The sequence below is a fragment of the Brachyhypopomus gauderio genome, chromosome 3, assembly GCF_052324685.1.
Source record: "Brachyhypopomus gauderio isolate BG-103 chromosome 3, BGAUD_0.2, whole genome shotgun sequence".
Classification (NCBI taxonomy): Eukaryota; Metazoa; Chordata; class Actinopteri; order Gymnotiformes; family Hypopomidae; genus Brachyhypopomus; species Brachyhypopomus gauderio.
The window spans coordinates 10,915,998-10,942,766 of NC_135213.1; the positions used below are offsets into that span (position 1 = coordinate 10,915,998).

The 26,769-nt window shown below is 41.2% G+C and overlaps 3 protein-coding genes across 4 annotated transcripts in view; 2 read left to right on the forward strand and 1 right to left on the reverse strand.

Moving 5' to 3' along the window:
• Positions 1-44: 44 nt before the first annotated feature.
• Positions 45-6,721, forward strand: sfxn2 (sideroflexin 2). Of its 2 annotated transcripts, none has more exons than XM_076999471.1 (12): positions 45-358; positions 1,410-1,578; positions 2,215-2,385; positions 2,587-2,685; positions 2,817-2,892; positions 3,046-3,131; positions 3,219-3,279; positions 3,848-3,914; positions 4,081-4,130; positions 4,250-4,299; positions 4,464-4,511; positions 4,644-6,721. In XM_076999471.1, exons 2-12 carry the CDS (start codon positions 1,421-1,423, stop codon positions 4,741-4,743), a joined length of 966 nt encoding a protein of 321 aa, XP_076855586.1. In that variant the 5' UTR covers positions 45-358; positions 1,410-1,420; the 3' UTR covers positions 4,744-6,721. The 2 variants fall into 2 exon arrangements, with proteins under 2 accessions (XP_076855586.1, XP_076855585.1); XM_076999470.1 differs by having other exon boundaries at positions 46-358; positions 1,413-1,578.
• Positions 6,188-19,822, reverse strand: timp2a (TIMP metallopeptidase inhibitor 2a). Its single transcript, XM_076999472.1, has 5 exons — positions 19,412-19,822; positions 11,258-11,358; positions 11,033-11,141; positions 10,080-10,204; positions 6,188-8,857 (listed from the first exon to the last, which is right to left on the reverse strand). The coding sequence occupies exons 1-5, from the start codon at positions 19,536-19,538 to the stop codon at positions 8,660-8,662; spliced, it is 660 nt and encodes a 219-aa protein (XP_076855587.1). The 5' UTR covers positions 19,539-19,822; the 3' UTR covers positions 6,188-8,659.
• A 4,839-nt stretch (positions 19,823-24,661) lies between these two features.
• The window catches only part of cyth1b (cytohesin 1b), a 45,357-nt gene continuing 43,249 nt past the window's right edge, over positions 24,662-26,769 (forward strand). The window contains exon 1 of the mRNA XM_076999476.1: positions 24,662-24,978. Coding sequence (XP_076855591.1) covers positions 24,960-24,978 — 19 coding nt within the window. The 5' untranslated portion in view covers positions 24,662-24,959. The remainder of the gene's footprint in view (positions 24,979-26,769) is intronic.

Here is a 26,769-nt window from a genome sequence, read left to right on the forward strand (position 1 = left end):
AAAACGTAAGCCCTACGTCAACAAGGGGTGGGTATATTGGCGGCCACCAATAGTATGGAAGTCTAAACATCTAAACGTCTTAAGACGTCCAAAAGTTACGTGTTAACACGGCACATTTTGTCGTGTTAAGACGTTAAAACGTCTTAAGACGTCAAAAAGTAACGTCTTAACACGGCATTTTTGTACGTCTTAAGACGTCCAAATTTGACGTGTTAACACGGACGTCATTCTAGACGTTTTGAGCCAAATGGCGTTCCATATTCTACCCTCCACACGTCACGCGTCTCCGCTCACAGCGCGTCTGATCTGACCACGTCCTGCAGTTCACCAGACGGACACTACAGTAGCCAGTTATACTGTAAGTGCTTGTATTTGGATTTACTTTCGCGATCAGTAATGATTGTACTGGATTTATGGAGCTACTTTCGAAGTGGTCAGAACTAGCGAATGGTTACAAAACAACTTGCAGCAACGTAAACCTGTTAATTGTGTTTGTTAGCTAGCTAACGCTGTGTGTTTTGTTGTTTTGTTGTTTATAACGCAGTTTTATTCGTTGTTGAGTTATATTGCTCTGCAGATCATGGCAAAAACAATGACAGATTGGTCCAACATGAAACGTAGAACCTAGCTAGCGGATTATCTTAGCACACACAGCACAGCATGGTGTCTTGGAGCTGTGATCTGTCTAGGAGTGGAACAAATCTCGTACAATAACCATCTCTATATTCCCTTCTTGCATAATAATACCTTAAATCTTTGGATATAGCATTTAGGTTAAATGCAGTCTAAGAGATAACAAGGTGCATAGGGAGTGTTGTGTTTGACTGGGCTGAGCAAACCTAACAGGTTGTGACCAGCTCGAACTCACTCACACTCAGCTGGTCAATAAGTAAGTTGGTCAGCATTCTGTGAACTTGTTTATGAACTCTTGTGACACCCATCACACAGTTCAGAGTTCAACTTTGTGCTTCTCCTGTTTTATTATTATTTCACTGGATCAGACCTGCCATGTTTAATGTACTTCCTGCACCACACGTGACTGCACTCCAATGATGAGCTATGGAAGAACCCAAATAAATCAAAATACTGATAGCCTATATTAAAATGAATTAGGTCATTAGTAAATATTTGGTTGTCAGATCTGATTGGTAAATAAGTTATTTGTAAACACATTTATCCTTCAAAATGCATGTAAAATCTCCCAAACTGTATGTGCACTGACCAACTTACACCAACAATGTACTTTTAACAGCAGATTCCTATTTTAAAAAAGCTACAAAAAAGTTTCAAATCTAGAAAGATTTCTGCATATTTATATAGAACTTGCACAGAGTCTTTTTGGGTTGAATTCAACACTTTCAGTTCCATCATGTTCTGCTGTGCTCTGTCCACTTAATATTGTGGCACAGCAGAGCACACCATGGCGGTTCCGGCCGGCTTTGATATCGATGCCTCGCGCTGGGATCAGTCCACGTTCGTGGGCCGTCTCAAGCATTTCTTCAACATCACGGACTGTCGCACTGCCCTTCTGCCTACGTCCAGACTGGATGAAGCCAAGGTGATGGTGGAGAGCTGCAGGTACACTAAAAACTGAACAAACATGAGCTCAGTCAACAGGGGGCACTCATGGTCTGATGGTTAGGGAACCGCTCTTGTGACCGGAGGGTTCGATTGGCCCCAGGCCATGACTGAGGTGCCCTTGAGCAAGGCGCTTAACTCCAACTGCTCCCCAGGTGCCGGACTAGGGTACCACAGCTCCTTAGTGATAATGATCACGTGTGTGTGTGTGTGTGTGTGTGTGTGTGTGTGTGTGTGTGTACTCACTCACAGTCCCCTAGTGATCACTAGTGTGTGTGGTTTTTTTTTTTTTACACCACACAGATGAGAAAATGCAGAGGACAAATTTAGATTGGGGTGAAAATCACAATTGACAATATGGCAACTTAAGAGATCCAGTGTGAAGTATGGCTGTGTTTTGGCAGTAGATTTTCAAACTTGTTTCATTCTCTGAAGATTGCATATATTTACTTAGACCGGTGGTTTTCTCGTTTTTTTTTCCCCCATGAAACACAGACTCTAATGTCTGTATATTGGATAGCAATTCTGTTGTGCTCTGTCTCTCTCTCACTTTCTCTCACTCTTTGCTCTCTCTCTTTATTCCTCTCCTTCTCCTTCTGCTCCTGCATGTGTTTTTTTCTGCATCTGTGTCTCTAGGGCAGGGTTTATCCCTCCAGGTACCACTGTGGAACAGCTGCACTATGCTAAGAAGCTATATGACTCAGCATTTCACCCTGACTCTGGGGACAGGATGAACCTGATTGGTAGAATGTCATTTCAAGTGCCTGGAGGCATGGCCATCACTGGCTTCATGCTACAGTTCTACAGGTACCCACATGGGCATTCATACTTATATAGTGTAGTTTGAGTCGCTAGGCATTTTAAACAGCGAAGTAGTACATTGGCAATTATGCCAAAGGTTAAATTGGTCATAAGAAATTTATATATTTGAAGAGAGCTGCACTGATGGCATTCATTTATGCAAATGATGTCTGCTAATGATGCTAATTACTGTTGTCTGCACACCAGGACAGTACCTGCGGTGGTGTTTTGGCAGTGGGTAAATCAGTCCTTCAACGCTCTGGTTAACTACACCAACCGCAACGCTGCCTCCCCCATCACTACCAAGTAAAGCTATGGTTTTGCACTATTTTTTTCAGTGGCGATTTACAGATTTGATGTAATCTCAGTGTGTAGTAGTTTACCCTGCAGTCGTGCAGTGCATGAATGGGTGGTGCACGTCTCTCATCTTCCTCCAGACAGATCGGCGTTGCTTATGTCACAGCCACAAGCACAGCCTTGGCCACTGCCGTGGGCCTGAACCTCTACACCAAGGTATTCTCACTCTGCACGTGCATAGATAAGGACAGATTAATAAACACTTTGCACTTGCTACTCAAGACACTGCTGATTACCCAGTCATTTTATTATCCAATAGAAATGGGAGTCTTAATGGCTCACTGTGCAGCTATTTGCCGTTCTGTCCAGAAAGCCCCGCCTCTGGTGGCTCGCTGGGTGCCGTTTGTAGCGGTGGCTGCAGCCAACTGCGTGAACATCCCTATGATGAGACAACAGTGAGTGCTGCATTTCATATCCATTATACCGCGTCTTCGTCTTCCGCACACACTTGGCTGAGCGCGTCTGTGTTCTTTCACACGCAGGGAGGTCCTGAATGGCATCGCAGTCACAGACGAAAACGGCAACACACTTGGCCAATCACGAGTGAGTAATGGCACAGGCATTGTGATTGGCCCAGCCGATAGGTGCTTTGGGAACAGTGGTACTTGTGCCTGAAAATATGTCTGAAATTGCAAGTAAGAGCTTTAGCAGAATAAATGCTTAAGGTGAGAATGAATGAAGGTGCTGGGAATCTGCACTGGAAAACCATTTGACCATTAACTATTTTGAACTGTTTTAAATTATTTAGAAACATTTCACTGAAATTGTGTTGAATCTGGCCTTTTACAGATCCTTATCAGTCAGAATGTTTCCTCTACTTCTAAAACCTCCAGTTTAGGTGCTGCATCTCTAGATCACGTTTGACACACTTTGTAGAACGTGTTTTATCTGGCAAGCACTGGTCCAAGTTCGAAGTAAATCCAAGACTCCCAAGTCCTTAATCGACAGGCTCTGTGTTTGGAGCTGGACCAGAACAGAAATGTAGATTAGAATTATAGATTAAACACTGACGCTGAACTGTTTTAAGTACTGATACCATTGTAACCTGGCTGAGCCCTTTGTGAATGGGCCAGATAGTGAACCCCCATTCCCTTTTCCCCATGTGCCACAGAAAGCTGCAGTCAAGGGCATCACACAGGTGGTCATTTCTCGTGTAACCATGGCAGCGCCAGGCATGAGTAAGTGTACACAGAGACAGAGGAGAGGTCAGGTACTCTGAGAGGGGCCATGCCTCTGGTCTTTGGTGAATACTAACACTTACATGACTGATAAGACAGAGACGCACTGTATATTTATGGAAATGACTAAACCAACCAAGTCATGGACCTGTTGATCTTCCTACAGTCATCCTCCCCATCATAATGCAGAGGCTAGAAAAACACAGATTTATGCAGGTAGGCAACATCCTGTGTCATTGAACTGTCAGGAAATATTTATGCAAAGCAGGGGCTTCACACTGAAACTTTCACCGTTATTGACACTTTATTTGTGAATGTATATTCTTTATTTACAGAAAATCACATTTCTCCATGCACCTTTGCAAGTGATGATGGTGGGAGTATTGTAAGTGCTTTGAGTTCAAGTTTGAGTGATATTATTTTGTGCAGCTGTTTAGTATTATTGGCTGCTGCTGTAGTTATTTTACATAGTGTCAAATATCAGTTTGGTTCTGTAAATGGTTATGAAAAAATGTGAAATAACATTGGCTTTCCTCACTCTCTCTTCAGCCTGGTCTTCATGGTGCCTGCAGCCTGTTCACTGTTTCCGCAGCGATGGTAAGACTTGGCAATCCAAGATTATTATAACAACACATTAAGCTTGGTGAAATCACTAATATCACAGTATAGATTATACTGTCCATCGGCCCCACTGGGAGGAACTGTGATGCTGTGTGCTTTGTTTTTCAGCTCTATGGCTGTGTCTAAGCTGGAGCCAGACCTGAGAGAATCCATCATCTCCCAGTATGGTGACCGCATTAGCTGTGTCTACTTCAACAAGGGCTTATGATACTTGAACATTTGATTGTCCATTTCTCCTGGTTTGAGGAACATGATCTCTCTGAGCTGGAGCAGTTTTGTGCAGGACCAGAGTTTTCATTTCTTACTTATATGAGGAGTGTTTTTGTGACCCCCACTCCTCCCCCCCAGTTTACTTTAGCAGTATTTGAATTCAGGACACTTCACGAAACCTTCAGCCAGTCTCTGCTGCTATTTCGTTCTGTTCCATCTCCAGGTCTTTTGCTCCAAGCCAGCTGTGGAATGCTAATCACCAGGCCTGGCTAAGCTGGGTCTGGAGCTGGAACTGAACACAGTATGTTACTGGTAGCACTAATGGAATGATTTAAATGTTTTGCCTCAAATGGAATTGTAATTTATTTTCTATAATGCAAATCGTTTACAGTGGGTGATTGGATCCTTTTTTAACTATTCGAAGATGTCCATGACAGGACAAATGTGCTAAAGTTGGTCAATAAGCATTTCTTGATGCTTGTAATCAGCCTTAGGCAGCAAGTCTTGAGTAAGCTGTGTTTGAACCATTCTTTTATTATGAGTAAGAGAGGGGAACTGATGTAATTTCTCAGTATACCAGTCTCAGGAAAATTTATATTTGATGGTTTTAAGCCTTAATTCTCAAATCAGTACTTGAAACTGTGCATGCAAATATTTACTAGTACTCATTAGTGGTTCATCAGTGGGTTATTGATGACATGGCTACAGTGTGTGGGTGTATAAGGCCACATGTATGATGAGGGTAGGGGCATACAAGATGTAATGACCAATTTTCAAGTGTTATTCAAGATCCTTCAGAATGTGCCTTGCATATATTAAACTTGTATGCTTGGAGCCTTATATCCTAGTTTTTCCCTGCCCTAATACCAATGCATGCACATTTTGATGCATACTTTGCATATCTTCATTATCAAATGTGAAATAAATGCAGGCACAGTTTACACTGATATGCCCTCATGCTCTATTCTGAACTGCTTACTCGGCTTCTAAAATTTAGCAGGGAAACATCAGCAATACTGATATGGATGCAGTATTACAATCTCATCTCTAGGGGGAAGTGTCGGCTCTATAATAATTTGAAGTCGTGCTCAGAATAACTGCTGTGGTGTGGAAGTTGCATGTGCCTAAAATGTCCTTTAGAGAAAAAGTTCATGCCAAGGAGGATCATTCTGAAAGTCCTGTGAAAAACATTTGGGAAGCAGATGAGAGCAATATTTTTCTTGAGCAACTGGCTGGCTGCTAGTGACCTGCTCTTTGGAGGGAATTCAACGGGAGTGTTGAAAGTGTACAAGTGGTGCTGCAGACATGTGCAGCTCAGGGATGTTTATACCTGCAAATCCAACATGCAGAGTGCAGTTCATTCAACCTGTATGTTCAGGAACTGGATAAGACAGACAGGTCAGGAACATACTGTAAACTGTACAATCTGACAGACAGGCTCATAGTCTTTAACTTTTTTATTATTAGATAATACTGTATGTTTGCCCATCAAGTGAATGTCCACACAGGAATTACACAAAGCATCAAAGACATGCATAGTCTGGTTCTCATCGCTGTTCTCCTGTGAGGTTGACACAAGAGATCTCACATTACTGCACTCTCGGCAAATGTTTACAAGAAAGACAAAGACTAGTAAAAATGACACACAATATGAACCAAAAGGTAATGACACAGTAAAAAATGTAGAAACATGGCAACAACAAACATTTAAATTATGCCATTTATATTCCATTACATTTAATACAAAGCAGTTAAGCGGATATAGCATGATGCATATTGAACATTGCCAACATTACCCTTGTAGATTTATTTAAGTATTCATAGATATTCAAGCTTGTTTATGGCAAATTCTAAAAGGGTAAGAGGAAAAGGAGATTACTGATAAAGGTTTTAATTTAATGCACACCTCCTCTAGAACGGGGGAAGCAGCTAAGACCTCCAAAAACACTTAAGCTCTGACCTTCTCAAAGTTGGTTGGCTTGGACAAAACAGAAAAAAATAATACATTTGAATAAAACCCACATCATTGCTCCTTTCTGTTTGGCATACCCTCACCATGTTGATTTTATACAGTTTTGGAAGTACCATGAAAATGAACTGCCCCATACACAATACCAAAAAACAACAACAACTAAAAAAAATATTCATCAATTGTCACTTCATCAATTGTCCAAAACCCGCTAAAAACGTTTGTTTTCCTTCGTTCCTCAGTGGTCCACTCTGTCTCCCCTCTCCCTCTCTCCCTCATTCAGTCTGACCACACTGTGGCACATGGTTCACCCTGATGAAATGCCTAGCAACTACTAAGATCATACCTTACTCTGTCTATCACATGACTTGGCAGTGCCCAATCAGGGGATGGTTGCAACAACATAATTCACTGTGCCTTCTTAAGACTGCTGACAAACTGAGTTTATTAACCTCACAGATGGAAGAAACCTGTCTTCATTTTCTTCTTCCCAAAGCAGAAGAAAACGTGTATGCTATAGAACTGCGTCTTTGCATGTTAATCTGATCAGCATAGTAACTGTGGGGCAACCTGGGGCCTACCCATTACCATGGCAACTAAAGTCTTACATAGGCCTACCTCTTGGGAGTCCCATGAAACTCATTCTTATTGCAAGTCAGCTAACAAGATATTGAGAGGGTGATAGCACGCAACAACACATGACCGGAAAATTCCTGTCAAACATTTGTTAATGAGTTCTCAGAATCACTATCCTAAGTCGTATAGAAACATCACAAAAACATCTGCAAAAAAAAGCACGAACGCATTAAATGACGTTCTTCTGAGAGAAGGGGAAAGAGAAGAGTTACAAATCCTGAAAAAAGAGGACTCAATCCTCCTGTAGAGATTCCCACAAAAGTGCAAAGTTCAATCAGGAACAAGAGCGATGTCAGAGAATTGACTTCTCAAAAAGCAGATATCTAAACAAACGAAAAACATCAACACAAATATATACACGTAGTTAAGGGAGAGACTACATGTATAGAGCCATAAACAAAACCAGAGAGGAGAGAAGAAGCACTTGACAAGGAAATAAGGACGCCAGGCAAGCAGACTCCTTTCCATTACACAATATATACCAAATCAGGAAGGAACTAAACGCATCCTGCCAAGCAAGTGTTTCAATGCTTTTGAGGTACTGTATTATCGTTCCTTCTTTTTTCCTACCAGGGGCTTAAAATCCCTTAGTTTGTGGTTAAAAGCAAAGAAGCTTCTGCTTCTGTGAAAAACAAAAAGCCTTGTCCCCATATTTTTGTTATACATTCTGGAATTTGGTCAGCAGCAAACTAAGTTCCTTTGTCCCTCACAAATCAATGTGGAGCGACATTAACTTTGGTCTCTAATTTTCTTTTTCTAAAACCCATGCAACTGCCTGTTTTAATGCTCTTCATTTAGTCTCAGTTTATCTTTGAACTATCTGGGAAGTCCTGCCTCACCATTTATCTGACTGGACCAACTGGCACGGCTATGGGAAACTACACTAAGCAAGAGTAATATTTTAGCTGTCTCTATTTGGGGTTTGGACAAAGTCTCAACAAAGTGTAGATGTGAAATGAGCTGAGAGTCTGCAAAAGTCTGCAGCTTTGCAAGACTTGGAGGCCATTTCAGTCCTTTTAAAATAAGGGGAAGATTAAGCGCTATTAGGGGCAGAAAGTGCTCACAAATTAAGATTGTCCGTCATATAACGGTGGGGGTTTGACTGCAAGCCTAGAAAGAGAAATTACATCATCATTTGACCAGTTCCACTGTCATGTTCCAATATCTAATGATGACTGTAAAATAATCTGTACTATAACACTTCAATTTGGTGGTTATCTCTTTTAGTTTGTTCTGACCTATGTTGGATCTTTAACATGGCATTTTAAAGAACTTCAGATCAGACAATAAAGAGAGGTGTAGGACTACATTATGGGTCCTCGTTATCCAGAAACTCTTTCTTGGGTGGAGCACTTCCACGGTACCAGGCACACGAACCATCTCCTCTCTTGATGCAGGCGTAGTGGTCAGACTGGCGTCCATGGATAATCTTCTCCGTCACCCAGTCCGTCCACAAGCACTCCTCCGGGGTGCTGACTACACACGGGAAAGCCGCACAGCGGGTGATCTGGTCACAACAAAAACACAGTGGGTAACTACAAGGCGATGCATTTTACACGCTATTTATGGCACAAAGTCTTCTCCTTTGAACCCCCATTGAACCAAAATCAGTGTTTGTTTCTAATTAGGTTCTTCTGAGCATGCAATGTACATATATAAACATGTTCCAAAGTCTAGTAAATTAACAATTTATTTCACCAGAATTTCTCCTCTTAGAATGTAAAATGGTTTGTCCTCATGAGCTTTACCGTTAACGGCCCGTTCCCTTTTCACATGCTCCTGAGTTCTACTTTCTCACCCTCCCCAAGTTTGCGCAGTCTAGCTAGTGAGCAGAAATGCTGTTTAGTGAGGAAGAGCCATAGTTTTTATAATTTGTATCTTTGGCTTGGTTGTTCTAAGATATTAAGTTATAGTGGATTTTAAGTATAGTGCATTTTAGGTTTATGGTGGATCACTATACTGCAGTAACAGATTCTACATAGACCCAAATTTGATAATATAGACCACATGGTCTCACACAAATCAGGACATTCTGACTGACACCAATACCGCACTCAGAAAAATAAAGAGTTAATTCTGAACGCACCTAAACAGGTGTTAGATCATTCAATTCAGGTAAGCTCCAGGGTAGGCATTGGTGTCTAAGGCTATAGATGTGCTACATGCTTTCATCCTAAGAGAAAACTATTAAATATACTATACCTTCAGCACCCAGGGACACAGCATGTCTGGTGCCTATACTAGAATTAGTTACATCATATTCTCATCATTTAGTTCATACACAAAATCATACACAGTTGCAAATTTTCCATCCTTGTACCATTATATTTAACTCTACATGAATAGCAATGGTGGCCTATTCTGTTAGAACAGGCTGTGAACCAAGTGCACTCACTGAGATATTAGGACCATGACCACACTTCATCAGATAGGACTGACACACCAATTCAGTTTGTTTCTGAGCAGAGGTTATATTGCCTAATACACACTTAAAAAATATATAACACGTTCCCTAGTTCTTTAAGGTTATTTTGGATTTTCACCTTTAGAACCTTCTGCAGAAGAATTTCTTATTAATAGAAGTTTCTTAACCCAGAAGCATAGACACACACAATGAAACACGCCCGTAGAAAGTGGGATATGCCGTGTTTCGATGTTTGGAATCTAAGAGGAGCAGGATGGATTAGTTCCCCTTTTCACAAGTCGGACAGAACCGCTACGTGGATCACCTTGCAGTCACAGCCCATCTGGTAGCGTTGACTCAAGCTCTTCTTCTGGGTGGCACTCATGGACTCCCAGGGCATGATGAGATCACACAGGGTCACATGCATCTTCCCATTGCCATCTGCCTTGCCTGGAGTGCACGGGTCAGACAAAATAATATGTAGCCATAACAGGGCGAAGAAGCTTCAGACAATAGGAAGCAGAATTTGATAGTAACAGCTGTGAAACCAGGGAGACAAAACAACTGTCAAAAGTTGACAAATGAAAGCCAAAATCTTATTGAATCAAAGTGTTCCATTTTAAGGTCAGTTTGTATTATGATGTTGATAGAGGTTAGATAAATAGATCAGTTGAAAACACCACAAAGGCACAATGAAAAACACAAAAAGATATTTACAGAACTTTACGGAAAGAGGACAAACACGGCAAAGGAAAAAGACGCCTCATCAGAACATTGTTCTTCTTTTCCGATCTGCTGTAGCTCCTCTGCTGTGTGTCCGTCTTGTGTGTAGACCGGAACGTGTGCTTTGAAACCCCAACTTCAGCAGTTACTGTGCGCTACAACATCAGACTTCTCCCATGATGCTACCCCCTCCTCCCCTAAAACTTCAGCTTTAAAGGCAATTGCTACCCTGTGCAGCCCTCTGCCTCATCCACTCTGTAATTTGGGCAATGCTGAATCAGTCTGAGATGGAGAAACCAGAGGATGTCTGTGTTCATCTTTTCATGACCTTTTCTTTTCTCATCTGTCTGTTCAGCAACTCTTTCAGCTCAGCCTGTGGCTGCCCCTTCAAACTGCAAAACAAATTTGGACCGTCCCAGGACACTTTGCTACTATCCAGGAACTAATAGCACACTGTGGTTTGGGCTTGATGGTTAAACATCCTGAATGTGACATATTAGGTCTCGCTAAACAAAACTCGAGCTGAGACTAGCTGCCGAAATTCTGCCCTCGTACCTGAGATGAGGTACTCCTTCTTCCCATTGGTCTCCATGGTTATCCCACACACAGCAGATGATGGTGCAGTGAAGATCATATCAATGTGACGGTCTGGTCCTTTAAACATCTGGTGATATGGGGGGGGAAAGCATATACACACACAGACTGTTATTTTACATGTTGAAAATTTACGAGGAAGTAAACATGACCAAAAGGAAAAGATCAAACTACTCAGTCCCTCACCTTGATCTGCTTGATATCATACTGGATCCTTTTGATGGGGTTGCCATAAACATCATTCCCGGCATCCACCTCTTTTCCCGCTACCACCTTAGCCCTGATTACTTGACAGAAAAACACAAACAGTCCATTCATAATTACAAAAAACCTTTTAATACCATTTCAAAAAAGGAGTTCCCAGCCTCCAGATAAGATAAACGAAAGATATATAATTCACTTAAATGCATTTGCCACAAGGTATGCAATATAGGTCAGGAAAATCATCACAGCACAAGTTCACTCCTCATCTTGTCCCTTGTCTTTATGTAAGAGATATTCTGTCTCTCTCTCTGTCTGTCTCTCTGTCTGAGGAGTGGTGTGCGGTCTCTGCGCTCACACAGACGCACAAATCCCATTTCTAGCAAGCTGAGGGTTCGCCATCTCATCTTCATCAGGTCAGCCGACGTGTGGGAAAGACGCCTGCGCAGGAGGAGACAACACGGCGGCCTTCCGCTGACTCATTCATTCTGCAGCTTTTTATATCATCCCTTGTTTTCTTTGATAGTTTTTTTTTCTAACTGGTTTTTACTCCACTCTGCAAAACTACCATAGAGTGTCATATTGTAACAGCTAAGCAAAGGAGCTCGCTTCTCTGCCCACAGCTAGTTTAAGCAGTGGCACACTATTTTAAATTCAGGGGTGGGTTGGGGCTTTGACGGGGACACTGCTTACACCACCCAATATAACACACTATATGAGTCATGTGAGCAGTTTCTTCCTGCTACTGAAACTACAACTATGGGTTCAACAGTTGCACTACCTCACCCTTCTCCACCACACCAAAGTCTATGTGTCAGGAAACCAGTGATGGTAGCACTCTATACACACAAGAATAAACAGTGACGCAATCACCCTAGCAGACATGTAAACACACCCACATGCACCCTCTTAAACCTTAAGTATGGTGAAATTAGTCAGACATATGCTGTGATTTTTTTTGTGATTTTGAAAATGCTGATCAAGCCCATTTGAGCAGATGTTTCAGGAGCAGTGTTCTTACCCTGTGCTGGATTTGAAGTGGTCAAGCATGCAGCTTGGCTCTGAGGTCTGAAACCTACCTGTAATCTGTATTGGATAAGGGTGGCTGTTCAGTGCCTTGTCCTACTAGAATGCATAGACTACTACTGAGATAGTAGGGCTGATGTGCAATATTGTTTGAAGTATATAGCAACAGAAGATTTTCAGAAGCTTGTTTGAGAAAATCTTTATAGAGGTAGATGTGGCAGCCTAATGAAATAATGTAATGAATTATTAGGTAATGAAAGTCATGCTTAGTATGACTATTGCATGAAGAACAGTGAATCAGATGTTGTATACTTATTGGTCCTGTACATGTTTGCCAAGCTAACAAACATGGAAACAATTAGAAGCTAATGCTTTCCTCGTGGGTAACCTTCTCTGGGCCAGCTTGTCTGGGTAAACTTGTCTGAAAGTTGGTGAAACATTTACTAATAATCTAGTGATATACTGACAGCAGTCTTGCTTTTCTAATTTCCCTGGATTACTCAGCTACTGAATGTTCCATATGTAAATATATATTCACCAAATTAAAGTAAATCCAAGCATGTATACATATCTTTTGGGATAACAGTAGGTATTTTTCACATAAATACAAAAGGTAGCTCATATATAAGCAAAACAGTCTACATCTCAAATGATAGGCCTATTTTTTCTGCTTATGCATATTCATTTATAGTATTAGTTTACAATATTGAACTAAACCCAATGCTGTGGTTTCAATGAAAACTGCACTACACATGCAAGCTCAACACTTGGGCAATGGATATTAATTAAATAATCAATACAACAGAGAACAAAGATGTTACTGGTTTGCGTTTGAATTCCAGTCCCAGACATAGTTAACCAAAAGGCTTCTTAGCCAGGCCTTTTATGAGAGTTATCTGCAAAGTAGACCAATGACTGTTTCATCAAATCCTAGACCTCCTCCCTACACCTTCAGTATTGTAGTCAAATCTGTAAAATAGGTTTCAGGTCAGCAGACGATTATGATGACGTAAATGGAGCTACTGATCTCTGGCCTCACTTAAGTCTGGTCCTGTCTCACTTAAGTGTGGTCCTGTCTCCTCTGCGTTCGTGCTTAACAGCTGCAGGGATCTGCTGTGTCCTTCAGCAGTGCAGTGTGTTTTAGTGCATTTGGGAACTCGTTTGTGAGGAGATGGAGTACAGACGGCTGTGGAATATTGACAGGGTATAACCTAGAAAAGGCCATATTACAAACGAAGGTGTTAAAAGGTGAGGTGAGAAGGAATGACAAGAAGAAAGTAAATGACAGAGGGAAGAGAGATGGAGGGAGATGAACAGAAAGAACTCTGTGGTGCTATGGTGTGCAACAGCTGCCATTTTTAAAGAGTATTTGCTCACCATGGAAAATATGAGGCTAGGGATATAGCATGCAAAGACATAAAATAACCAGTGGAAGGAAAACACACACACACACGCAAGCAAGCATGCACACAGGCAAGCATGCACACACACATTCACACGGGCAAGCATGCACACACACACACACACGCGCACACACACACACACACACACACACACACACACACATGGGAAAGCATGCACGCGCGCACACACACACACACACACACACACACACACACACACACACACACACACACACACACACACACAAGGGCAAGCATGCACACATGTGAGCATGTACACACTATGCTGGAGTTGCAGCTATCATTCCTCACCCATGGGTTCACTTTATGGGCTGGAAAAGACACAAGTATGAAGGCTTCGCTGCTCTTTAAAGTTAACGAGCGTCCACTCCATGCTTTTCTGTGTATGTCAGCGCTTCCTCTGTGTGCAGACCTGGGCATGGTAAGGTGCTAAAAGTACAAGTTACAAACAGGAAAGTCCTACCAAATTAAAACTTGGTTAAAACTATTTCCTACAGCAGTTAATCTCTTTTTTCACTCCCTTTCAGTCTGTGGAGTGAAAAAAAACTTTGTGGAGTAAAACTTTCTTCTTTAAGCCTACAGGTCACTCAAAACAGTACAGTACACTCTAATATTCTGCTTAGTCCATCACATTGTTCATCATTCACCCTTGTTCAATGCTATTAAAACTCCCTGCTCTGCATTATGTGCTCATTTTTGCCTAGTTTTGTAAATCCTAATTCAACTGCTCTCTTGTCTATCATGTCATAGCTGCCATAGCTTTTCAAAACAATAGCTATAAACGTCAGTGTTGGCCAAGGTTCATGCCGAGCGCACAGACTTGGTGTCGTCATTGACATCCTTTTGAAGAGAATGCCACCAACCGCATTCTAAAATGACCACTCAAGTCAGCGGCCGATGAAACATTTACCCACGATGCACCATTCTTAGTCCATTTCTCCACAACGGCAAGTCCCCACCGTATTCTCACTTCTTCAGCTCTTTTCTCCGACTGACCCACATTCCTGCTCCCCAATAATCGAGCATAACCCACAACACCCGCCCCCTCAGACGATGACTTACACACTCTCTTACATATGCCCATATCATAATCACAGTGTCACAGTTTCCATGAAAACACACCCACCACGAGTGCTAGCCACATCCTGAATGTCCGTTCCACAGCTTTTAGCAATCATGACCAGTTTTGAATGCAAAACTGTTCAACTCACCCTTGGAGTCATTGAATCAATACCAAAAATTACCTGTTGGTAAGTCATTTGCATGTGAATGAAATCACAACTTTGGCAACATGGGCATTTATGTATAAGAGGGGTAAGTGCAGATCAAAGCAAAATCATATGTACTATATCTCCAAACAACTCGGAAAAGAAATTCAATATCTCCTCTTCACTCCACATTTTCATTCTTCACAGTGTGAAATGGTGAAGGATCGTTGCCAGTCACAGCAAATGAGCCTTTACATGTGGCTGGATAATTTATTGAACCGTAGATCCTCATTAAGTCATGTTTAAAACATTCGCTGCAAACCAAAAACAGAATACACACTCACTGTGCAATCAGCTGTCTTGTGGTTTGGGCTCTGTATGTACACTATGTTGTCTTAAATCAAACAGACTTAAAGTAAGTCTGACGTGTCTGCTTTTCTACAAAACTATGAGTATTTAGTCTTTAAAGAGAAGTGTAGATGTTTTGGGTTGGTTCAATAGTAAGTGTATTGCTGATGTATTAACCATGGCTAAATGATATGAAAATCAGATAGGAGTTCATTCACCTGGCCCCTTAGCCTTGCTCTAAATCCACTCTCTTAAAATTTGATGCACTGATCGGCTTCTGCTTTACCATGTCAAGAAGTAACACTTATTTTGGCTAACGGTGTTTGTCTCTGACATTGCTTTGTTGCATGCGAGACCTTGTAAGTGGATTGGAAACATATTTTATGCCAGTCAAAAGTCTGACTCTATGAAACTCTGAGTTGCATTATTCAGTCACCTCTCACCATTAAATCCATCATGAAATGTACGAATTAGAACTAGACACATTTGTTTCTTAATCTTTACAAACGTATTCTAACAGTAGTTTCGCTATGCTTAAGAAAATGAGATATGGTGTGAATCATGGTGAAACTGCAGCCAGATGGTTTCATCTGCATTGTCACTAAGTAAAAAGCCAACTTCATTAGACCCTGGGGTTAACCACCATGGAAAATGACCGTGCTGGTCATCCAGTGGTTGCGGAGCACCCATGCCTCAGTGTAGGTGCACACACCACGAGAGGGGCGTAGGGAGGATGTGGAGAAACATGAAGTTGAGTGAGGTTCTGTTGACAAAGTCTAGAATGTCATTCATTTCCCAGTTTTTACTACGGCACACACAGATTGTGAGAACTGGAGGGTCCAGGAAGCCATGGGCAGAGTATGCAGGAAGGGAAAGAGCTTTTCATCTAGCTGTTAAAGCCACACGGTCTTATGGAAATCTCCAAAGATTACACAGCACATAAACCACATGTAAAATTAGTACACACCAATGGTTACACTGTGTCCCAGTCATAAATTCTGTGCTTTCAGCTACCCTCGATGCAGATATGACTCCCACTGAAATTTCTGTTTCCTGTAACAGTCTATTTTAGTCATTTTCTTTACCACAAATAGGTGCAATAAATAGTTACCGTTCCATCTTTCATTAACAAGCTAGACCAGGTGTAAAAAAATATATATAAAATCACTTCTCACTGCATGAGACTCAGAAGGCAAAAATGAAAGCTAGTGCTTGAGGTCTTTTGCTTTTTATAGTCTCAGACATTTAAGAGCATTGATGTAACTTTAAAATGATTCGCAAATTAAATATTTTTAACATAAACACAATGATTTTGTAAGCCAGGACGTGAACAAGAGGGATATCACAAAGCATCCATCCACCTGAGAACTAATTTAGCAGAGACACAACAGCACTTTGATTTTTTTATTCCTTTTTTGACTAGGCCTGCTCTACCACTTAAACTCACAACTCTTAGAACACATGGCTGTTAAAGGCTTTGTCTTTAGACCAGGCTAAAATCAAAGAGCTCACTTAATCGCTGCTAAAGGGGGCAGGCCAGAGGATTGTAGCACTTAGAACATATTGACCAGTGTATTAAAAGAAGCCAGAACAGATTGGCCTGGACAGATTAACTTTTTTGCAGAATCTACACAAACTTGTTTATATAAAAAGAATGAACAGTTTTAACAATGCTTCAGTTACACTGGACCAAATTATTATTATGTCGGTTATATCTAATATAAACAACAGTGACAGATGTTTCTGTCCCCATGTTTCTGTGCACAAACTGTAAATAGATAGCTTTCTCACCACATTTCCTCATATTACTGCACACTTGGTAAATGGTTCGTTCACGTCACCTGTTTTATTATAGCAAATGAGTAGTTGTATGCCAATAGTTCTTTAGACAGAAAACAAAAAGCCTTTTTAAATTGTGCCACTGATGACAGATTTTAACAGCTCATAAAATAATAAAAACACAGACACACAACAGTGCCTGCTGTTCCCAGTGCAAGACTGTCTGCCCCACTGTTGTCCTTACATGTTTTTCCATGACACAGTAAGAGTGAATTGTGAGCTCAGTAATGAACCCAATAACAATGAATTGTGTTGTTTTAAATGGACTCATCTGAAGGCGAAAGTTAAGTTAACATGACACCAGTGATTCCAATTTGTCAGTCTTCGTGCCCATAAACCAGAGTCCATTAATATTAAGGTTGGTTGTTACACGACTGTTGTTGACTTGCTTGTTGACACGGTATTAATGAGGCAAGCCCCCACACTCGTGTAAAAACACTCACGCACTGAACAATCCGCTCAGTGCTGTTCAAAGTCACAAAAGCAGTGAGCCTCAGAGCACAGCCACAGAAGTTAACCTTTCACAAATAGATGGAAAAAACCCTCTCTCCTGATCCAAGAGGCCCTGGTTCAGAGCCAGTGAGCTGAGGCAAGGGAGGGGTGGAGCATCGAGAGAGGAAGAGAGTGCTTTTCTCACTGTTTGAAGAATGCCATGAATATTTCTGAAACGTCCTCTGCATTCATAGCTTTTTCCTCTCTGGCACATCTAAAACTGTCAGCCAGATGTCAGATGTTCAAAGATGGTTTAACTTCCTCTCTGAAGGCGGGGTGGGGTTTTAATCATGCTACACCCAGTGAGCCCTATAAAAACACAATCAGAGAGAGCCCGGCGGTCTGCATTTGCCTTGTGTTATTTTACCAGCTCACAGCAAAGCTTTGGGTCCTATTCCAGCTGTTGGCAGTATCTTAGGTTAGCGTCTCTAGACAGCAATGTCCCAGTGAATTAAGAGTGAGTGGGGTGGAGAAAGTCCCAGTGGGACTCAAAGCATTCCTGCCATTTTTTACACAGTGTCTCACACTGCACCGCAACAAAGGTCTTCATGCAAGCTTCAGACAGCAGCCCCACTCACCATCTAGAGGGCAGTTCTTAACAAGGCCACATAAACGTCACTTCTGAGTGACCACTGATTAACTGTTTGCCCACAGCTAGATGGGTGAATCAGTGTGAGTAAACATAGCTGCAGCATGGTATCAATGTGTCATGTTGTTTGGGTTCTGCTATTTGAACGGAATCCTGTTCACCACTGACACAGCAGTTAAGGAATATAAAAACACCAGCTTCATGGCCTAACCACATGACAGGCAGCTCTTTCATCAGGAACGCTAGCAAGAAAGTACCTGTACTCTAAATGGCAAATACACTGCTGCTTACTAAGTATCTCATCCTCCAAGTTCTATACAAAAGGTGTCAGTGAGACCTGCTTTTGAAGCTTGAGTTTGTTTCATACATAGGGAACAGGATAGAGAGGGCAGATATAAATAGATAATGAGTTTTAGTTAATTTATTTTGGAAGTGTGGAGATTTACACTAGCTGTCATGCAGGACCCTGAAGTGCCATCTTGACTCATCTGGGCTGCGAGCTTTGATAAACGATGGTGCTCTGGATAAGTTTACTAATGAAGGAAGTCAAGATAAAAGACTGAGAAACACAGCACCTGGCAACCCTCTCATCACAGAACCCTCATACCAAGACACTTCTCTGTACAAGTCCAATAGATTGCATCGAACCCTAAGGCAAACAGTTTGAGTAATTAAAACAAAACGTCTATAATTAGCATGCTGCATTTGATGTTGCTTCTTGCTGCTTCAGAGTTTACTGCCATAACTGAAGGTTATCAGATACTTTAAAATCACTTGGATGATTAAAAAAAAAACTGTTTAGTAAGTTTTGATTTGTGGGTTGAAAGAAAAATCCAGAGGGTTACAAAAATGACAATGCAGAATACATAATAATAATAATAATAATAATAATAATAATAATAATAATCATGAGTCATCATTTTTTTCATTATCATCATCATCATATAAAACAACAGATCGATTTAACTGCAATTACATATAGAATAGACAGAATATTGATATACAGATATAATACAATAATTTTAAAACGTAGCCTAATGTCAACGCCATACAATAACCGGTATTAAAGTAACTACGCAGTAATCAGCATTCAGGTAACGGACCAAACTTCAAGATGAAAATAACAGTAGGAAAACAAACACACACGCACGCCACATCGCACTTCACAGACTGAAGCTTTTTTAGGACATTTTTATAGCTCTAGGCGACTTACCGATGTCGGTGTTACAAAACGCCTGTTGAGGGTGGACGGGCGAGCAGCTGCACGCTTCTGCGATCTCCTCCACCCGACAGAGAACGAGCACCACCAGCGTGGCGATGGAGCCGCGTACGGATGGCATTTCTTCGCTTACCTACTTTTTTGGCCAAGGAGAAAACAAGCGAGCGCCTGAACACAGAGAGCTGTCTCCAGTGTCAACACTACGCCACACACTGTCCTCCCAATACCACAATCGCAAAGTACAACGTGCGAGGCAGTTGTAGTTCGCCTCGGTGATGTGGAAATACTGAAAACGACTAGGTTGATGATAACAAAAGGAGTGCTACACTGCTACAACCGGACCCTTGCAGTATCCCTTCCCTGCCTTCTATGGGTTTCTTTCAGACTGTCGAGACCTGCTTCATGCTTTTAGACTGCCCGTTCGGACTCCTCCCTTTTACCCACGTTTGGCCAGAGGTGGGCGCTTACAACGCTATTGAAAGCTACCTAGGGGCTCATTGATAGTTTTATTGATCATTTATCATTAGAATCAAAGTCGTGATAGTGGGTTTTAATGCAGAAAACATTTTTCCTATAACTGATAAATTTACTACAGACTGCACACTATTAGAAAGCTCATGAGCAAATAAAAATTCTCATGTGGTCATTATGTGACTCTTGTTCACTTTGTGGTTTGAATCTGTCCAAGTTCATAGTTTTCATGAGCCCTTGATGTTTTATTTGATTTTTATATCACATAGTTCACCACATTTCCAGCATTTGCGCAGAGTGGGACTTTTGTTCTGTAGTGTTCTTCTGGCTTCTAATTTGCTTTTTCCCAGCACACCATAGCTACAGGCTGCATCCCCCTCTTTTAGATTTTTCTTGGTTCTGAAGATAAGAAGAGGGCACTTTACCTTATTTGGCTATTTTCTAGCAGTTATTGCCATCTCTGTAGTATTTCTTAAAACTAGCATAAACGCAAGCTTTGCTTTATCAAAAATATTGAAATGAATTCCCCCTCTACCCCAGTAATAACAGGTACTGACCCTTCTGTCAACCATATTTAACCTTCATATTTAACCTTGCTGGTCAACAACAACAGCGAAGGTATCGCTACAACTCCATTTATGTTGAGTGCAAGTCGCCTTACGTCAGACTCTGATAAAACTAAGAGACAAGCTGCACTCTCCTGGTGACGCATTCCTACCCAAGCTGTGAAAGAAGTGCAAGAAGACATTGTGTTATAAGCCTTCCTCTTAGCCCTCACACCAGAAATGTCGCAACAAGTCATTACTGCAGCTCTTGGCAAACTGAGGTAGGCATTAGCCAAAGTGTCTAGAAACTGTTTTTGTCCAGCATTGATGACAGGGTACCCATGCCAGATGGAACACTTAGAATGACTACAGGGAGGAAACACAGTGGGTGTGTTCAAAGTCAACGTTGATATGCTGGTAGTGTCGGAAGGAGGCACACAGTGTACGTTACCTGTCAAGTCACTTTTTGAGCTTCAGTGCGACCCAAGTGGCACTGTGCAATCCTACCGTTTTTCCCTCAAAGTCATCTAGGTCTGTGTCACAGCTTCCATCTTTCTTTGCTATATCTTTCCACCCATCACTGCTTATGTAGACGCCAGGTCCATCGTCTCCGTTGTCTAAGACGGATTGCTGCTAGGAACTACAAAGTGCTGAAAGGATGGAAAATTCCATTAGCGAGCCTTTCAGTCATTAGCAGGGGATTTACACCGCAAGCACATGTTCTGGTTTACTAAAATCCAGGACTGGTGCATTGTGGGTATAAACACCCTGTCGTGGATGTGGGCAGGTGTGAGGCAACTTCAGTGAGCAAAGAAGCCCAGCAAAACAACAGCATCACCCAGTCTGAGGGCAACAGCAGTGGTTTTGGTCAAAAAGGGCCACCTCCCGAGTTGAATATCCCGAGGCTGAAGAGAACACACTGTTTCCCCTTAAGCATTTACATTTACGGCATTTGGCAGACGCCCTTATCCAGAGCGACTTACATTTTTATCTCATTTTTTATACAAGTGAGCAATTGAGGGTTAAGGGCCTTGCTCAGGGGCACCTCAGTCATGGCCTTAGGTCTGGGAATCGAACCCACGACCCTCCGGTCAAAATACCAGTTCCCTAACTGCCAGGCCATGACTGCCTGCACAGTCTATAAGCACAGACTATTGTAGTTCACGATTAGAATACTGAGACTCTGTAATGTCATTACAAGCCTCAAATAATGGAGAAACTGATTGCCGATGTCTCCTGTAGTCATTGTGTCGTGTAATTTGATGGCCTGGAAGTGCACATGTCCGACTTTGATTAAGCAGCTTGGTATGTGACTGGCTGATGCAACAGGTCATAGTTGAGCTACAGAGTGGCTTGTTTTCCAGCTCACGTTACATTGTGAAAAAAACCTTACTGCTGCCATCCACAGCCTGACTTCAGATAGTTCAAACAGGCAGAGGCAAACATGCTGCACTGCACATTTGTCAAACTTCTGATGTATTGCACTACAGTGTTGCATGACAGCTTCCTGTGATGCAAATCCTGGTCAAACGTTATGGTACTGTGGGCAATTATTTCACCTGTGAAATTTCTAACAGAAATTTCCTTTCTGTTTGTTGACAGCATGTACAGCTGTGAGGCCAGACTGTAGTCAGATGTCACAGAGGCCTGTCAACATTTGAGTATGAAGAGAATACACCATTCTACATCAAGTATGCCTCACTTATGGAGTGGTTTAACTGCATGCTCGCTAATCCATCATCTATCCATTCAGCTCAGCATCAGATAGACTGGACCTGCCACTGGTGCATAGCGCTTACTGGTCACCAATCCCAGAATTGATGGGTTTCAGGACAACCACACTTACTGAATACTCCAGTGAATTTACAACTGAAAGGTCCATATGAGTCTAGCATAGGATAAGCCATCTCTATGTATGTAGGAGCTGACTCACCACCCAAAATCATCGCTGTAGTTCATCTAAAGGTCTCAGATTGAAAAAGGAAGATTACAGAAGTAGGCATGCAATGGTGAAAGTCAAGAAACAGGTGTGACATTTGTAAACTCACGCACAGATCGATGTTGTCGTGCAGCATGGCGTGAACAGGAGTCGGTGTGCCCTTGTAGCACACTGGGGCAGACTGACACGGCCTCACCCTCACGTACCTGTCGACACAGCTTGGACCACACTGTTGCGCCTGTGCCAGTATCACCTGGTGCTGCCAGCCACCTGCTGAGCTTGTACCCACTCGTGAGAGCACACTGAGAGGATGGACACAGAAGTGGTAGCTACATGGAGATAGTTGGACTTGGTGATTGTTGAACTTTGTTGTGAACTTTGGAAGTGTTACTGAGATATTTGGATCTATGCTCTGCAGTGCTATGTTGCCTGCTGTTTTGTATTTTTCCAGCAGCTCCCAACTAGAGTCTGCCATGCTCTTTAGGAGGGGAAATTACTTCACTAATTTCAGGTTTTATCTGTTTGGATCGGCCAGTTGTACAGCTTTTAAAAATCATGTCTGATTTTATGGTTATTCTGCTCCAATTTTCTTATTAGCCCTTATTTATTATCCATCAAGATACAGATTTATTCATTTTACTTTAACTTTTATTGCTTCATAAAAACACTTGATAAATCTGCCGTGTCTAAGATGCGTATTACATGTTATGGGTTAATTAAGCTCAATATAGAAAAGCATTTTAATTTTGGTAAATGCTAGATGACGATAATTGTAGACAATTATCTTGTATGCCTGTTACTCCAATGTACCAATGACATAAATGGAAAGCATAATTTCAAAACTAGGCAGGTTTCTGCTTCAACATTATTTTGCTCTAAATACCCTAAAATTGTTCTGTAAAAGGCCTATTTCCTATTCACATAAATGGACAAAAGTACACCAGACTTGGGGAATTGGTAACATCATCAACTAGCACATCTAAGAGGAATTTGCCTTCTCGTTTCTTAACCACCCGAGGTACATTTTATTGTATTATTTCCCTCTGAGTGTAATGGTAAAACCCCAGTGAGTCTGTCCAATTTAGTGAATCTAGAGAGAGAGAGAGAGAGAGAGAGAGAGAGAGAGAGAGAGAGAGAGAGAGAGAGAGAGAGAGAGAGAGAGAGAGATTGAGATTCCTGGCAATGTCGCCCATTGTCTTTCTAATGTCACCTCTCTGGTGGAGTTCCTGTTTTTTATCTAAATGTAGTCTCAGCAGTAGTAACAGTACCTGATTAAAAATGATTTATACTAATCTTTTTTCCATGGTATCAAAAATGAAGAAGGATGATTGAACTAATATATCATCAAGTTCTACTTCAACCACAGTTTATACTATGGTCAAGGTCCTTGCATCCCTGTGTAAGCAAATGTTTTAAACAGATAAAACAAGCAAAAAAAAAAAACCCCAGCTAATTTCAAATCCTAAATTAGTTTGCTGTGTTTTCTAGCATGCATCTCAGCCAACACATTTCTTTCCAAGTCCCTGACACTTGTTTTAATATGGCTGCTGATATCACCATGTTCTGAATTGTGGCTTTAGAGAGTTTTTTTTCAAATGAGTGATATATATATATATATATATATATATATATATATATATATATATATATATATATATATATATATATATATATATATATAACGTCTGTGGAGATACTTAACAAAGAAACTATGTGGGAAATGTGCAGTTGTTGCCCACCCAGAGCGAATGCTTACTGATTTCCGTATTGCCTGAAATAATCAGTCAAACAATCAGTACTAGCTTGCCTGTTGGTTTTCAGGTTTGAATATGTATTTCAAATAAATAAGCAACCATGCCATTTTTCCAATGTGCTTAGTAGGTCTGATACGTAAACATCGGACCTGGTTATTGTGAAATTTAAAATAAGCATTATCTTGTTATATATACCGTTTATCATCGTATACAATTCCATTGTTTTTAATTATGATACAGTATAATTTATAATATTGTGAGTAGAAGTACACGTACTAATGTGCTAGAACTGTAAATCAAAATAAGGCGCAAGTGTCTTCTTTAACCTTCACGAGAATCTTGATTCTGGCACGTATCCCTTTCGATTAAAGGGGAATATTCTTCAAAATGCTACGTTGTTACCCAGTGCCTATATAAGGTAAACGGGGAGCGCCCCCTGGTGGGCATATTAAGAAACCACTGAGGATGAAACATTTTTTCACTGCACAACTTCGAAAACATTTTTCGAACCAACGGTTTTGGTTATTTAGACCAAATAGGCTGGTTTTAAACCACAATAGGAATAAATGATTTGATTGCGAGGCATTCTTTTTTATACTGTAGACATAAGTAGACATCTTACATAATTTGACCTGTGCTCGCTGGAGGGTTGTTGGTGTGCTTTGGTGCCGCACCTGCAAAAAAACAACCCAAAAGAGGACGTGTGGGCCACGTGTTAGCGAGTGGGATGGAAGTGATGAAAGACCAAAATAGTACAGGAGACAAGACAAGTGATGAGCACAACGTGGTAGAGAAAAGACCGGACAAGGATATATAATCGGAACAACTGAAGAATGGACGCAGAAAACAACGGTAAATTGCGATATTTTGAAACGCTTTCTGCGGGGCTTTGTGGGGCTTCCGTAGGTGTGTGGATTGATTTGAAAGGTTAAGGTTGTAGAACTTCGTATCTGGTGTGACTGTTCATGTCGTATAGCATCATATGTATCTTATTAGGGTTTTCTATAATGGTACTATTGGAACGCGACATTAACGGAACTGATCAGTTCTAAAGTGTCAGTCAGTGATAAAAGATCAATGAAATGTATTTAACTAGCTCGTGTTAAATACCTCACAGACAACCAAAAAATAGTTAAGAGTAGTGCTACAGTAGCCAGTTACATTATAAAGTTTTGTATAATGAGAATTTAAGCACAACAATATTCTTTACGTAAGCTGCTATGAAGATGCACGTATCTTGCAGGCTTTACATGCTCCAACCCCAAACCCCCCACCCCCATCCCGTATAAGGCCTTCTCAGATGCTGTTTTGTGTATGTGTGTGTGTGACAGAGTTCTCTCTCAATTTTTTCACCTCAGTATAAATGTAAACCTAAAAACAAGCATAAGCAGTACTGAAAAATAGTTTACAAATGTTGTTTAGGTTGACCTATTTATTTTGTGTTATGTAGTGCCTTCATAAAGCGTCAGACAAACATAAATGGTGTAACAGGATTTCCTGTCTGATTTCCTGTCTGTCCTAAATTTACCTTTATTCGAATCACAGCCCCCCCCCCCCCCTTCTGTCTCTCGTTTTCTCTTTCTCTCTGATTGTGTCCGTGTGTAAATAATGGAAGAGACATTTGTTACAAATGCTACCTGTGTCAGAGTGATTACAATATTTATTAGTTACATTCATTTGAATAACATCTTGCAGGAACATGATATACAAGGAAAATCATTTAATCAGCAGAAGGAACTTGAAAGGCTTGGCCTCCATCCAGATCACATACTGCTAAGCCCTCATCACCTTGCTGCTGTAGCAAGTGTGGTTATTTATCCTAATTACATGCCAAGCTACATGCCAAGCTCTCATTCCAGATCACTGCACAGTATATTACATCTTTGTAACTCTGTTTTGACTCTGTATGTTCAAACTGTTCAAATTTCCAGTATTCAAGTTTTCAAGTATTCATTTGTTGCCTCAGATCAATTGCTGGTAGTCATCCAACCCCTTGGCTTTATGCCGCAGCAACAAAAAAAAAAAAAAAAAAAACCTTCAACAAAACGAACTAATTTAAAAATGGGCATTTTATACTGTAAAAATGAATGAAATACTTCAAAAAGTGTTTAGAAGTCTTAAACTTTAACTTCTGCCACCCACTCATGGCTATGAATCAGCTGTCCAGCTAACAGAGTACAGTGAATATTTTTTGACAGTTTGACAGTTTAATGTTCTTTTGGGTGTCATGAAGGGATCTGGAAGTGCAATCTTGCAGTTATGGGGAGCATTAGCACCGTTAGCTCTTATCATAGCTTACAGAATGACTGCTGCTGTAACTAGTTTGGCCCGAGTGTTTGCATAGCAGATCTTACCTAGGGGTTGGGATGTCTTTCATCTTTAAATAGTTGTGTCCAAAATGACAACAAAGAAACTTTAGGGACCCTGAGTGTTTATGCATGTGCACACACAGGTGACTGAGACCTCTCAGCACTGCTGCATACGTGGCAGTGAGCTGTGCCCAGGAAGGAGCAGGGCTGTACAGGAAACCTCTGAGCCTGTCCTTGTTTCACCACACTCAGCCCATCAAGTTCACTCCCCTCCTCCCACTCGTGCTTGCGAACAGCACTTTAATTGTTTCATGTGCTTTGTTTCCAAAAGCTG